At 42.7% G+C, this 13,513-nt stretch overlaps 2 protein-coding genes across 3 annotated transcripts in view; one reads left to right on the top strand and one right to left on the bottom strand.

Moving 5' to 3' along the window:
* Window positions 1–325: 325 nt before the first annotated feature.
* adrm1 (ADRM1 26S proteasome ubiquitin receptor) lies at window positions 326–5,789 on the top strand. 2 transcript variants are annotated; one of them, XM_070910459.1, is made up of 10 exons: window positions 326–402; window positions 1,232–1,472; window positions 1,991–2,107; window positions 2,709–2,919; window positions 3,611–3,689; window positions 3,829–3,965; window positions 4,208–4,342; window positions 4,469–4,626; window positions 4,921–5,023; window positions 5,352–5,789. In XM_070910459.1, exons 2-10 carry the CDS (start codon window positions 1,263–1,265, stop codon window positions 5,438–5,440), a joined length of 1,239 nt encoding a protein of 412 aa, XP_070766560.1. In that variant the 5' UTR covers window positions 326–402; window positions 1,232–1,262; the 3' UTR covers window positions 5,441–5,789. The 2 variants fall into 2 exon arrangements, with proteins under 2 accessions (XP_070766560.1, XP_070766559.1); XM_070910458.1 differs by having other exon boundaries at window positions 3,608–3,689.
* Window positions 5,790–5,831: 42 nt separating this feature from the next.
* lama5 (laminin, alpha 5) overlaps window positions 5,832–13,513 on the bottom strand; it is an 85,403-nt gene continuing 77,721 nt past the window's right edge. Inside the window, exons 68-80 of the mRNA XM_070909902.1 lie at window positions 13,229–13,361; window positions 12,086–12,229; window positions 11,804–11,934; window positions 11,555–11,716; window positions 10,450–10,582; window positions 10,148–10,302; window positions 9,294–9,486; window positions 8,935–9,072; window positions 8,335–8,494; window positions 8,121–8,251; window positions 7,876–7,969; window positions 7,658–7,777; window positions 5,832–6,958 (exon numbers count right to left, since the gene is read on the bottom strand). Of these exons, the coding sequence (XP_070766003.1) occupies window positions 6,810–6,958; window positions 7,658–7,777; window positions 7,876–7,969; window positions 8,121–8,251; window positions 8,335–8,494; window positions 8,935–9,072; window positions 9,294–9,486; window positions 10,148–10,302; window positions 10,450–10,582; window positions 11,555–11,716; window positions 11,804–11,934; window positions 12,086–12,229; window positions 13,229–13,361 (1,843 nt within the window). The 3' untranslated portion in view covers window positions 5,832–6,809. The remainder of the gene's footprint in view (window positions 6,959–7,657; window positions 7,778–7,875; window positions 7,970–8,120; window positions 8,252–8,334; window positions 8,495–8,934; window positions 9,073–9,293; window positions 9,487–10,147; window positions 10,303–10,449; window positions 10,583–11,554; window positions 11,717–11,803; window positions 11,935–12,085; window positions 12,230–13,228; window positions 13,362–13,513) is intronic.

Genomic DNA, 13,513 nt, shown 5'->3' with positions numbered 1-13,513 from the left:
AGGGTGTATCCTGCCTCTAGCTCAATGTCAGCTGAGATTGGCTCCAGCCCCCCCGCGACCCTGCAAAGGATAAGCGGTTACAGAAAATGGATGGATGGATATGTATTATTACATTATGTTAATGTCAGTAGTGTCACTAGCGTTTAAAACGGGCCTTGGCGAAAATTTGACAGAAAAACCGGTGGAGCCGGCATCCAATCACAAGGGCACGTCGAAATAACAACCTAGCCAATCACAGTACAGCAGGGCGGGACTTGCCGCAAAACGTGTGGGACGGGCTGAAAAAAGAAAAAAATAACGCCGCGCTCACGACGTAACAGGAAATCAACACGGAAGTGAGTTTCGTGACTAGCAAACGACGTAAAGAAAGAAACTTGGTTAACTCTGCTAACTCAACTTCAGGTATTTGAACACGATTCATTTGTAAACTTCAGTTTCACATTAAGCTGTTCAAATGACAGCCCTCTACAAGGTTGGCTGTTATTTTAGAAACACTTGCATGACTTTAGCTTGCTGAATAAATTTGAAGACTTTGGCCTCCGTCGCTCGTCGGTTTAGCCAAGTCATGGGCTAACGTTAGCATTGACAACCAACATGACACAGAACTCCTCACAGCTAACGATAGCTAACTAGCTAACTCGCTAATTCGCTTTGAAAGGTCTTTGTGACATAAACACACAGTTCCACACTCAGCAACAACATTGTGACTGCCAGACATCACGCATAAAGTGTTATTCTAAAAGAAGTTGCTGTAAGAATCAAGCATCGTTTGCCACTCAAGTCTCCTAACCTAACGGACAGTGCAGTTGCCAACTCCTTGAGTTCATGTCAACGTTTTCTGAAGATTCGAGTTTGCCTGCTTCCGATTGAATAGTTAGTTTAAGTTATTTGTATTTATTTAAGTAACTTATTTATGAGATATGATCGTCAGTGTTAGACAATATATTTCTAAGCCATATTGTCATATAGTATTGAGAAATATACGGGAAGAACGCTTTACAAAATAAGTAAAAGTAAAACTAGCTGGTGTTAATGTGGTGGTACATTTCTGTCTCTGTCCACAAATCCATGAAAACAATTCTGGGGTTCAGAAAAAATAAAAATGCACGAAATATTCCAACTTATGTTTCCTTCTTTTTGTAATTTTGTTACTCATAACTATAAATAACCATGCCATTGTAAAATGCTAGCATGGCCTTCTAAAGCTGACTCCTTTTTTCTTTTCCTCCAGTGTTCAGGCTGATTTACAAAGAGATCTAAAGATGTCGTCAGGCGCTCTGTTTCCAAGTTTGGTGAGCGGCTCTAGGGGAAGCTCCAGCAAGTACCTGGTGGAGTTCCGTGCTGGGAAAATGACCCTGAAGGGGAACGTAGTGACACCAGACAAACGTAAGGGCACGGTGTACATCCAGCAGTCCGACGACTCCCTGATTCACTTCTGCTGGAAGGACAGGACCTCTGGGAATGTTGATGATGTAAGTAACTAACTCTAGTCAGCAGTTATGATTTGCAATTTGGTAAATTCTCTTATTCAAATGACAAATATATATACTTAATGTAATCAGTGATTCTAGAAGGAGTGAAATTTGTAAAGCTAACCATTTTTTTTACTTTGTTGTTTATGTGATGATTTTAGGTCTGTGGCTGAGTAGAATTTAAGACCTATCCCCAGACATGTTATACATTCCACAAATACCGTAAAGAAAAAGAGGGCAGTGGCGGCATGCCAATGAAAAAAAGACTTTCTATCATCATTCTGTATTTGTACATACTAGCGTTTTTCATACAAGCAGTGCTGACACATTGAATCCAAATTTAGCTGGCCTTCTGCAGAGAAAGCAAGGTGACCATGACTTTATTTCAGAGCTGCAGTGACATTGCTGCTGTGGTTTTCCCTTTCAGTTGGTTGATGATGATTTGTTGTGGCAGAGAATCCTCAGTGTTTTTGCCCTCTCTCTCTTGAATGTCTTATGATGTGCCTTTCCTGCTCCAGGACCTGATCATCTTCCCTGATGACTGTGAATTCAAGAGGGTGAGCCAGTGCACCACTGGACGTGTCTATGTCCTGAAGTTCAAGGCCGGATCCAAGAGACTGTTCTTCTGGATGCAGGTGAGAGGAAGATTTTCTTTTTTAAAGGGAGAAGAAATGGAGACTGTCTTAGCGAATGCATGACATCTGTGTACATTTGGGTGCAGGCAGGTGGATGTTCAATAGAGAGGAAACTGAGTGGGAAAGTGAAGTGGGAGGCAATAAGAGTGATGAGCAGAGAAGAAGAGAGATTATTACAGTCATGATGACAGGCTGTGCATGGCTGTAATCAGTGTATTTGTCAGGCTGCCACACTTTTAATATTTATTCCCACCAGTGGTTTTCTCCTTTCATCTGCTCCAGTCTTTGATTTTTTTAATCAAAGAAACTAGGTTATGTCCTGTGGTTTTATAACTTATTAGAATAGATTTTTTTTTATTCCAAAAATATTTTTCACCAACAGTTGATACACGTTTTGTACACAGTTCTCAGCTATGTGTTGTGTGTATGAGTACTTTATACAAAACAGAGAGGCAAAACCACAATTAGTTTAATCTTTTTGGTCAAACCTGCCTTGTGTGACCACATAGGAATAACTTGGATATAATTGAGCCTGTTCGTTTTGTCTGTGGAGAATTTAGCTCTGACTTCTAGGAATTCTTGCTTGCCTTATTTCCATTAGGAGCCAAAGACTGACAAGGATGATGAGCACTGTCGTAAGGTGAACGAGTACCTCAACAACCCTCCAATTCCTGGAACAGCAGGCGGCGGTGGCAGCAGCGGCCACGAACTCTCCGCCCTCGGAGGAGAGGGGGGCCTGCAAAACCTGCTGGGAAACATGAGCCACAACCAGCTGATGCAGCTGATCGGACCAACAGGACTGGGAGGACTGGGTGAGCACCACTGGATATTTCTTTGACATGTATAAATCTTCAAATCACCACAGCAGAGACTCATTCATCTGTTGAGAGAAGGGAAGTCTTCCAGGTAACAACCTTCAAAAACAACACATCACCAATTTCTGTCACATCGCGTCTTCCCTAGGGGATCTTTTTTCGCGGTGGCAGCAGTTTCCTTCAAGTTGACATGTAAATGTATGTTTTTAAAGCCAAATTGCACCTTAAAAAGTCAAAGTATTACTTGTACTATGTACTTGCATATGGCCTGCTATATAAAAAGACCGGGGGATGTAAATAAGGTTTAGTAAGGGGCCCTCGTTATTACTCTTAATGAGACAAAAGCTCTTACTTAGTAGAATCACACTCAAGCCTTACTGCTTTTGAGTTTGTTCACTTTATTTTTGTCCAGATTTTCCAAAGTTTTATAATAAAATGTAATACACAGTACACACATAATACATAGTCTTTTGATCAAATATGATTAGCAGTGTAAAGTTATATATATTTCTAATCCAAATGTCCTGTAGTAATTAGCACATGTCGTGTTGAAATCTCATTTTAACAGATGTTTTCCCTGTACTCAACATGAAATGAAGCTAAAAGCTCACCGCTCTCGTATTTGTTTGAAATAAGAATCGGAGATCAATTTGGACCCTTTTTGATTTATTTGCGTTTGTCTAAGGAGGTCTGGGAGCTCTAGCAGGACCAGGACTCGCCAACCTGCTGGGCAGTGGAGGACCAGCAACCAGCAGCTCCTCATCCAGGTGAGCCAGAGCACCACACACATATCAGCACTGTCATTACAGATGTGGAATATAGGAGAAGTAAAAATATGATCAATTACTACAGAACTTATGAGCTCTCCTGCCTTCTTCCCTTACTTCTGCCCCCCCTCCTTCTCAGCTCTCGTAGCCAATCAGCAGCAGCCACTCCTGCATCAAGTGGAGCCCCCAGACTGAGCTCCTCTCAGGCCCCCACCACCCCTGTGACTCCTGCTGCCTCAGCTGTCTCCCCCACTAGTGTTGCTCCCTCCACCCCAGGTACATGAAGTACAGCACTGTCATTATGTCAGTAAGATTCACGGTTTTTCTTAGACTGGATAGCTGTACATTCATGGTAATTAGATGTTGGATGATATGCCAAGAGGTTGATTGATAGGTTTCTTCATACTTTATCAACGTTGAATGAATGTGGTGGAGAGCGGAAGATTAGAGAAGTGTTCCATTTTTAATACCTTGTTTACTCTTTGCATTGACACCTCCCTTGTCTGTCTCATTTGCAGCCTCAGCTCAGACCCCAGTGGTCCCAGCCTCCGTTGGAAGTCCTGCCTCCCACCAGCCCATCCAGCTCAGTGACCTTCAGAGCATCCTCGCCACCATGAACGTCCCAGCTTCGGCTGCTGCTCAGGGATCAGCGGGTGAGTGGCGGATGTCTGAATGTGGGGTCGAAGTCTTGGTGTGGGACTGAGTTAGGACTGCCTAGTCGCTACCAGCATCAGTATTTCATTCAATTTGGCTAACGGGACTACTCTCCTGCTCTGTAGTGGACCTAGCGAGTGTCTGCACCCCGGAGATGATGGCTCCCATCCTGACTAACGCTGAGATCCAGCAGAGGCTCCTGCCCTTCCTCCCCAGCGGAGAAAGTTTACCGCAGAGCGCTGACGAGATCCAGAACACAATCAACTCACCTCAGTTTCAGCAGGTAACAGAAAAACACAAAGTGGCTCCAAATAAACACTGAAGTTGTACTTTGAGACGGAGGCTGTGTTTTTATTATGCACGAAGGAAGACCGTGCACCCACACCCGATCAGCTAATCAGGTGTGTTCAATGGAACATATGCAGTTGGTTACCAGTAATCTTCATCATGGTGGTATTTGGTGACAGGCATTATAACAAGGTACCACAGTTCATTTAGTGAGGCTGTTTCATTGCTGCAGCTTGATGTCAGACAGTTTTGAATGAAACCCGATGACTGTGATTCCCCCCTACCTCAGGCGATGAGCATGTTCAGCAGTGCCTTGGCCTCCGGGCAGCTCGGCCCTCTCTTGACTCAGTTCGGTCTGCCGGCAGAAGCTGTGGACGCCGCCAACAAAGGAGGTGAGACACAAACACGCACAAGTGGTGGAACTAAACTAAAGTTGTTTCCACAGTGTAATACTGGGAATATATAAGATAAAACAGTATTATACGATTCCCTCTGTCCATACTGACAGCAAAGCAATTTTAATGGAGGAGATGGAGCACAAAATCCACAGTCCTGGTACTGCGTAAACAAAAAATAAATAAATAATCCGCTCTTATCGTTCAGTCGAAGCTAATATGACAGATTGTAACTCAGATTTCTTTTTTTGTAAAATATTTTCTCTAATCAATGTATTTCTTCTGTTATTTATGTATAATCGTATGTATTTTGTCTCCTTGTCAGACGTGGAGGCGTTTGCCAGAGCCATGCAGGGCAGTAAAGGAGACTCCAAAGAGAAGAAAGAGGAGGACGAGGACATGAGTCTGGATTAGAGCTCACACTGCCAAACCTCAGCTGAGTCTCAGTAGAAATCTGATTCCTTTTTATTTCAGTGCTTTCCTTCTTTACACCCTCTCTCTTTAATGTTTCTATACCAAAGGCAACACTCTGCTCCTACTCAGGATGAACAGCACACGCTTAGCAGAGCTGTGGACACCATGTAAACCGTTTGACTGAACTGTGTTTATCACCAGCTGTTTTGTTCTATTGATTACTTTTACTCTGAAAGGACAGAGTTTATGAAACAGTGGGGGGGGGGGGGGGGTTGAGCCTTAAGTTTGTTTTCTTTCTGTTGTTGCACCACAGTTGAGACTGAATGAGTGCTGATTTACTCTTAAAAAAAAATAAAAAATCATATTGGCAAACAAACACTGAGGAGTACAGTTTGTATGAAACAAAACTTTATTTAAAATACATTTACAACACATGGGGGGCCGGGAGTGAAGGGGAGGGACAGCTTATTCTTTCTGTGAGATATTTTTAAAAAGTGGTTATTATATTACATACAAGCTTCACACTCATGTTTGGTACATGTTTACATTTATGACGGAGTAGAGGCGGGAAACGCTGCCTGAAACCTGGACCAGGAGCTGACAGGTGGGATGTGGGAACAAGTCCCGTGTTTATGACTTGGGAATGTTCAAGTCAGCTGACAAGTCACGACTAGTGCGCAAGGGTTTAAATCACCGTGACAATAAAACAATATATTCATTAAATTTGGGTTTAATTGACATGTGGCCTAAGTGGGATATATCTGTTTCTGTGGTAATTACAACAACTCCAATATGCGTCACTGAAACTTAATTAACTCTGATATTCCCAAAAGTGCGGTCCTAGTCCCGGTTCCAGGTAACATTGTCCGTCAGCGCTGCCTGAGGATGTTGCTCATACGTTACAGTGTTCACAGTGTACCGACTCAGTAGGTATTTTAACATTCTCTGCTGGAGATGCACGATCAACCGCTGTATACAACCTTTACTTGAATATATATCACAAATTCAGGAAATTTCTTTGGGGCCAAAGGACAAAAATGTGTTTGCAAAAGCAAGAAAAATCAAGCTGTGTTTATTTACAATATACTACACATTTTATTGATTGATGATTTTCGAGTTACTTGATATGGTGCACCGGTCACTTGTATCAGTGCATCTCTATGTGCAGACGCTGTTGTAGCAACCTGTAGCACAAAAACAAACCAGTAATATCGCAACGACAAACAGGAAAATATAAAATATACATTTTTCTGAAAATAGAAAATAAATATTAATATATATATTTAAATTAGCTACAGTAACATGACGCCCACCACCAGTAATTTGCAGTTGGGGAATGTGAGGATAAGACTGTGTGTTTGCATTGGGTCTACATGTGAGGGCAGCCCTGCGTCCCCACAGCTCCGTGCACTGCGAGCGGTTTGGACAACATGGCAGGTCTGTGGTTGACCGTCGCTTGGCGGATGCAGCCGTGGAAGGCTGGCAGGGCAGCAGGTAGACCAGGAACTGTGACGCCATCTGGTGGACAGAGAGAGGAACAGCGTGTTACAGAGAAAAGGGGAGAGAAGTAACCTCCAACAGACACATGTCTAACCCCAAACAGCCAATCAGAACAAGAGTACATGTTCTCAGGTAGAGAAGCACATTTGCATTGTACTACACAGTATCAGGGCCACTGTTTCGAGTTTCTAATATTTTTAGAAAAAAAAAGTCAACATTAAGACAATTTGTGCTGAATCAGATATTGTCTTCAAATAATCGGTTAGATAATTTATTAACAAATGCTAAATATTTCCTGTTTGTGACAGTTCTGCTGCTTCTCTCAGTTTCAATATTTACAATCCTGCAATAGAGAGAAAGAAAGCCACATCACAAGAATACAGCTGTAATGTTATGGAAAAAGCCATAATGTCAGAAATAAAATAACACAATATTATGATGAAGAGTTTATGTTTGGAGAATAAACAATTTCAAGGAAAAGGTTGGAATGATGGGTGGATGAGTAACCAGATGAGGGATGTGGAGAATCTATAAGGACCTATTGAGGTTTCACCGTCAGCAGCTCATCAGGACATCATCAGACTATATATACTAGAACTAATATTCACCATATCAAATAATTGCACTGGACCGAAACAAGATCAGGTGAAAGAATCTGATTTTGACATCGTGCAAAGAAAGAGGGGTGTGTGTTTGTGTGAAGGTGTGTGTACTTACCGGGCACCCCTCCAAGGTAAACGGTCTCTTTGGCCCCTGCAGAGCGGCTCTGTTTGGGGCCGACGCTGTGCTCACTGGCTGCATCAACATGGAGCTGCAGGACGTTGTTCTTCTTCACCACTGGAGACACACAGACGACAGACCATCATCATCATCATCAGTGTCTCAGTGTTACGACAACAGCGTGACAACAGAACAAGTTGCTGATGTAAACTCACCTGTGATTGTGTGCCAGCGTCCATTACAGAGAGGTTCTTCAGGAGTGAAGGAGGTAGAGAATTCACCTTTGCCGCTGTTTACTGAAACGGTCACCTACACACACACACACACACACACACACACACACACACACACACACACACACACACACACACACAGTTCAGTTTTCCTTTTTTTAAATTTATTTTACAATTAGATAAAAATGTCTGCAGCTGTCATTAGAACACGTCACGCGAGGCCTCACCTCTCCCTGGCTGAGGACTAAGCTCAGGTGTTGGTCAGCTGATGTCCCAGAATGCAACAGCAGCCCAGAGTCAGAGACGGGCCGAACCTCCAACTGGATTTCCAGATCCCGACCCAGAACTAAAGACTCATCTGCGGGGAGAGAGAGAGCCTTCAGTCAGGACCCAAACAAGACTGAAATAAATCTAAAAACAGAGAAGAGTGATGATAACTACCTATAGCAATGTGTCCTCCCTGCCCAGAGAAATACGCTCCGGGCTGTAGAGGACTCTGGAAGCAGGGCACCGCCCCCTGGCTGTGGGCAGGGCTTCCTGCGGGGGCTTCGTTCAGCGTCAAGTCCCTGACACAACCGACAAAACCACCAGTGCCCGGGGCCTGAAGTTTATAACAAGACAACACAGACAGCTTTATTAACACATGAAGAAGAACAGAAGAGATGTGAGACGAAGTTCAGATATTAACTTTTTTTGGTTGATTGATTCTTTTTACTACAACCTGTGTCATAATTTTCTACAAACAAAATTTGAAAACGCAACAAGAATGAGACAACCGGTGCAGTCTAAATGTAAATGTTACCCTCATTCTGTTACCATCCCTGGGGGAAAGTCAGCAAAAGCTGGGAATCTCCAAAGTGAACTAGTATTTATTACCGATTCATTGCAGATCTCTGCCCTGAAGCTGGTGACCAACTGGATCGATTGTGTATAAATGTGTATAAATTACAGTAAAGTAGTAAATAAATATGTATTATTACATCCGGACGTGTAACAGAGCCTTATGTGTGTGTTATGTGTGTGTGTGTCTGGATGTCGTACCGTCAGTGAGGGCGGGACTCCTCCCACATATAAAGGCCCGGTGAGACGAGTCCTGTCTCCTCCGGGGATCTTCTTTGACTGAGCGCTGATGCCGTCCACTATCAGACTGATCTTCTCTCCTTCACGCTTTATAAACACCTGAAGAGACATAAAGACAGAGCAGGTGAGACACTGTTAGACTGTGAGGAGTTTTTATATGAGTTTTATTCTAATCTGGGTTACATGAGTGTATCCAGTTCATCAAACTTTTACATTTTTATTAAATGTTTTAAATCGCAAGATGAAAATAGAACGCAGCCTGTTGCAAATGTCACATAGATTCACACAGATCCACTTCCCGGGCAGCCCGGTCACCTCACCGTGTGCCACTGGTCGTCGTTGTACTTCTTGCGGCTGCGCAGGCTGACCTTCCTCTTTCCTCCGTCCAACAAAAGCAGCAGGTGGCCGTCTGACATGCTGAGTGACATCACAGCTCCGCCGCGCTGCCCGCCAGCCGCGTACAGCGCCAAACCATCGGAGGAGTTGATCCTCATCGCCATGGAGATGTGAGGCCTGCAGAGGGAGAGGGAGGGTGATCAAATATTAACACACAAACATCTCAGAACACCAAAAGCCAAAAATATCTAGATTTTGTCTGTCCCAGCACCAGTACAGGTGTATCAGAGCTAAAACAGCCTGTAGGGCTGCAGTGTTTGTGACCATTCTCTGTATGTTTGTCACCGCGGGCGACCCCTTCCATGTTAAGACATTTATTAACAATTCAGAATTCAACTTGTAGTTCTCCCTTAACTTCCCTCCTAACTTCTGTGGGAGTCTACAGCCTCACTAGCAGCTCTGTGAGGCTGAACTTAAATGCTAAATGCTAACATCAGCCTGCTAACATCAGCCATGACATGCTGATGTTTAGCAAGTATAATGTTTACCATGTTTTTAATCTTACTTCAGCATGTTAGCATGCTAACTTTGCTAAAAGGGCACCAGACAGAAGTCAGCTGAGGCTGACAGCAATGTGGACCAGATGATGGCGCTATAGGAGAAGTCAGGGGATTTTTGTACCAACTGTCATGACAATCCAACTAAAAGGCGTTGAGAAAACATTATGAAACACATTTCTCAATACGTTCAAATCTTCAAAAATGTTGCATTTCTAAAAAGATAAACATAAAACATAATAGTTTTTCCGACAGGGTGGAAACTTAGTTCACACACTCACATTGTGCTGAGCGAGCTGGGCAGAGAGTCGTATCTCTGGTAGCTGTGGGTGGAGCCGCTGAAGTGCGTCGCTCCGGCCTCCTGGTCTGAAAGGTCCCCCTGACAGGACTCCCTGGTGTTGCGACTGCGAGAGCCCGACGGCTTCTTGTGCTTTCCCTGAGAGAGTACATTTATTTTGTTTATTACTGGGTGCAGGGGTTCACCTGGTCTTTGTTATCTTATTCATGGGAAAAGCAGAATTTGCTCTGTGTGTGTGTGTGTGTGTGTGTGTGTGTGTGTGTGTGTGTGTGTGTGTGTGTGTACCTTGGGCTTGTTGCTGTGTTTGGGCTGAGCTGCGACGATCTGCTGAGGCTTTTTGGCAGCGGGACAGTCCAGAGGAACGTTGACGTTTTCTTTAGCTTTCAGCAGGTTCAAAACCATCTGAGGACTCGTGTCCCTAAAGACAAGAGACACACACATTTTAAACTGAAAAAACACTCAACATTAGTTATACGTTTTTAATATATAAATGACGTTTTGTGTAGTTTCAGTCAGAACCATCAGACCTGTAGTAAACACTGCCACTGCTGCTAGCTACAGTAGCTACGAAGCGTAATGTCTCATAATGGGAAAGTGTCATTTTAGGCAAAAACTTACATAAACTTGATTGATGATTTTGAATTATATTGGTTAATCCATCCACTGGGTCTGAGTCATATTAATTGATTCATTTTATTAACAGGAATTATTGTTATATACAGCTGGGAAATTTGTAAAATCAGTCTGTTAAAAGTGTCAGCTTGCTTATTGCTAACAGCTGTAGCTTCTTCTGTTTGTGCTCGGAGGTCTTCACCTGTTTTGTTTGTGAAATTAAGAAAAAGTCAGATGTAGTACTGAAGTGTTTCATTCATCATTTATGAAGTTCTGTGCTGCTCCAGCTGAGTGTTGATGGTCCACCTTCTCATGATCTACACATCAACTGTCACAGCTAATTAGAAACAGTTAAACTATAGATGACCTCTCTCTCGCTTATTCATTTTGACATGAAGATGATCTCTCCTGTATAACAGCAGCTAAACCTGAGCCAGATCACATGGTAACACTGGGTTTAGATGAGTCACAGATCAAAAACACAGTTGTGGAGTTTAAGAACAAAGTACACCTAACGTGTTGATCGCAAGCAAAGACTGTGTCGCCCACTGTGATGCTACTGTGATGTCTTTTTACAGTTTTACAGTTTTTACAATGAAATTCTGTGGCACAGAGGCATAAGTGATGACAGGCTTTGGCTACACAGACAGCACTTGTTCACAGGAATATTGTCATTATTGTATATTGTTATAATTATTCATTGTTGGTTAGATCATTTTTGATGTCATTTTTTCAAAGTCTTTGAACTGTTGTGCTGCTCCTGCCCTTCTCTTCTCACCTCTTGATGAAAACATTGCTGATGCATCCCGTGAGATTGGTGAGGCCGTGGTTGGGCATTCCTCCCAGGAAGGTGCTTCCCTCTGTGGTCTTCATCCTCCTGGGGTCCAGCCGGATGTCCTCCTTTGCTCTCTCCAGCACGTCGTCCATGTACAGACGCATCCTGGAGGGACAGTCAGTTTCAACACACAGGTTTGAAGCTGCATGCTGGTTCTTCACATGAGGGGTTCTACAGAACTTATCATCCTACCCGTTGATATTGTTGTAGATAGTGACGTAGTGGCTGTTATCATCGTTGTACGTCTTCTGCGTCTTATACCCGCTGTTGCCAGCTCTCACCACGACGTGGCCCTCGTTCAAAAACACCTGACACACTCCTTCCTGTACACACACAACAGCCACAGGTGTGTGTAAGACACAACTTGCAAGAAGATGATACTTGATACTTGAAAGTCCAGGACACCAAAGCAGGACAAAGGAAAACATCATGGTAAATGCTAATGGAGCAAGAGAGGTGGGAGGCTGGTCTGACCTGATCGTGGTGGTAGAACATGAGTCCCTCCTTCTTCTCGGTCCTGAAGCTGAAGCTGGCTTGGAAGTTGTTCCTGAGGGTGGGAATGTTGGTCAGAGCCAAGTCCAGGTAGCTTTGACCAGAGAAATGAGCCTCACGAGCCACCTGCATGAACACACACACACACACACACACACACACACAGTAGGTCAAGACACACTGTATTATTGAGTGCATGTGTTTATTTTCTTCTACTTGTGTTGTTATATTCCATAAACACCAACAAAAAGGCAGAATTAAAAGGAAAAGGGAACATTTTGATGTTTCTTACTATCTGATGAGGCAGATTTCTGTGTAAACTATTCATTTTAGGATGACAAGAACGCTTGGACATGAGCTAATAAAAGAGTGCCAGAGGAGGGCACAAGGCTGGTTCAGAAATTAGCTTTCAGACAGAATACAAAGTGTTAATGTTGTAAAGATTAGAAAAGGTGTACCACAAGTTTCTATATTAGCACCTTATTACTTACTTACTACTTATTATTACACCAGTTATTAAACAATATCGGGAGGAAAAGATTCAACAAAGATTAATTTGTATGCAGATGATGTGGTTATCTAAATTATATAATCGCCTCGTCTAAATCAAACCATTACTGACCACTAAACTGCCTCTCACACACTTCAGTTATAATTTCAGCAATTTAAAATAACCTTTAAGACATAAAAAATGTTGCCTATTCAGTACAAAATGTAGAAAACATTACTCTCGAAACTCGAGACTGAACTAACTGAATTGTTTTGTAAAAAGAAAAGGGTAGTAGAAGTTGTAGTAAAACAAGTTACATTGTTTTCTACTATACTGTTGGGAGCATTGTATATATTTGTTGTTTTTTTATTCTATTATTTTATCCCAAATTGTTTGTGTAATTATTTACAGACACATTTTAATTTCTTTAAATGATAATGTACATAAAGAGAATCACTGGTTAAATAAAGGGTAAATAAAAACAAAGGCACAGACTAGTATCTGAGCTTGATAGAGATTTTTCTTAATGGAAACTGTTGGCATCTGCCCACCTCCAAATGTACAATGTAATGCCATGGAGAAAACTGCATGTACTGCTTTTTACACCAGCTGAATGGTGAACTGTGTTGTCTTACCAGCAGATCACTGTCGCAGCCGAAACTGACTCCAGAGCTCGTCATCCTCTTCAGGTCGATGTGAGAGTTCTGCGCCTTCACGTTCCTGAAACAGCCCTTCAGAGAGCCCTGTTTAGGAAACATAGACTTCAACCTGGAAAGAGACAGAGACAGAATGAAACAGCCTGAAGACTCTTTAACTGACTTCATTTTTCATTTAAAGCTGTATTGATTGTTTTCTTTGGCCAATTAGGGGCAGAAAAACACACACCTTGGACTTATTACTGGCTTATATAGTTGTTACAG

The sequence above is a fragment of the Enoplosus armatus genome, chromosome 8, assembly GCF_043641665.1.
Source record: "Enoplosus armatus isolate fEnoArm2 chromosome 8, fEnoArm2.hap1, whole genome shotgun sequence".
Lineage (NCBI taxonomy): Eukaryota > Metazoa > Chordata > Actinopteri > Centrarchiformes > Enoplosidae > Enoplosus > Enoplosus armatus.
This window is presented reverse-complemented; position numbering and strand designations above follow the sequence as displayed.

Coding starts and splice junctions, on each gene's coding strand:
- adrm1 (XM_070910458.1), top strand. CDS start 1,263: ATGTCGTCAGGCGCTCTGTTTCCAAGTTTGGTGAGCGGCTCTAGGGGA. Junction 2,108..2,708: donor GACTGTTCTTCTGGATGCAG/GTGAGAGGAAGA, acceptor TATTTCCATTAG/GAGCCAAAGACTGACAAGGA. Junction 3,690..3,828: donor ACCAGCAGCTCCTCATCCAG/GTGAGCCAGAGC, acceptor CCTCCTTCTCAG/CTCTCGTAGCCAATCAGCAG.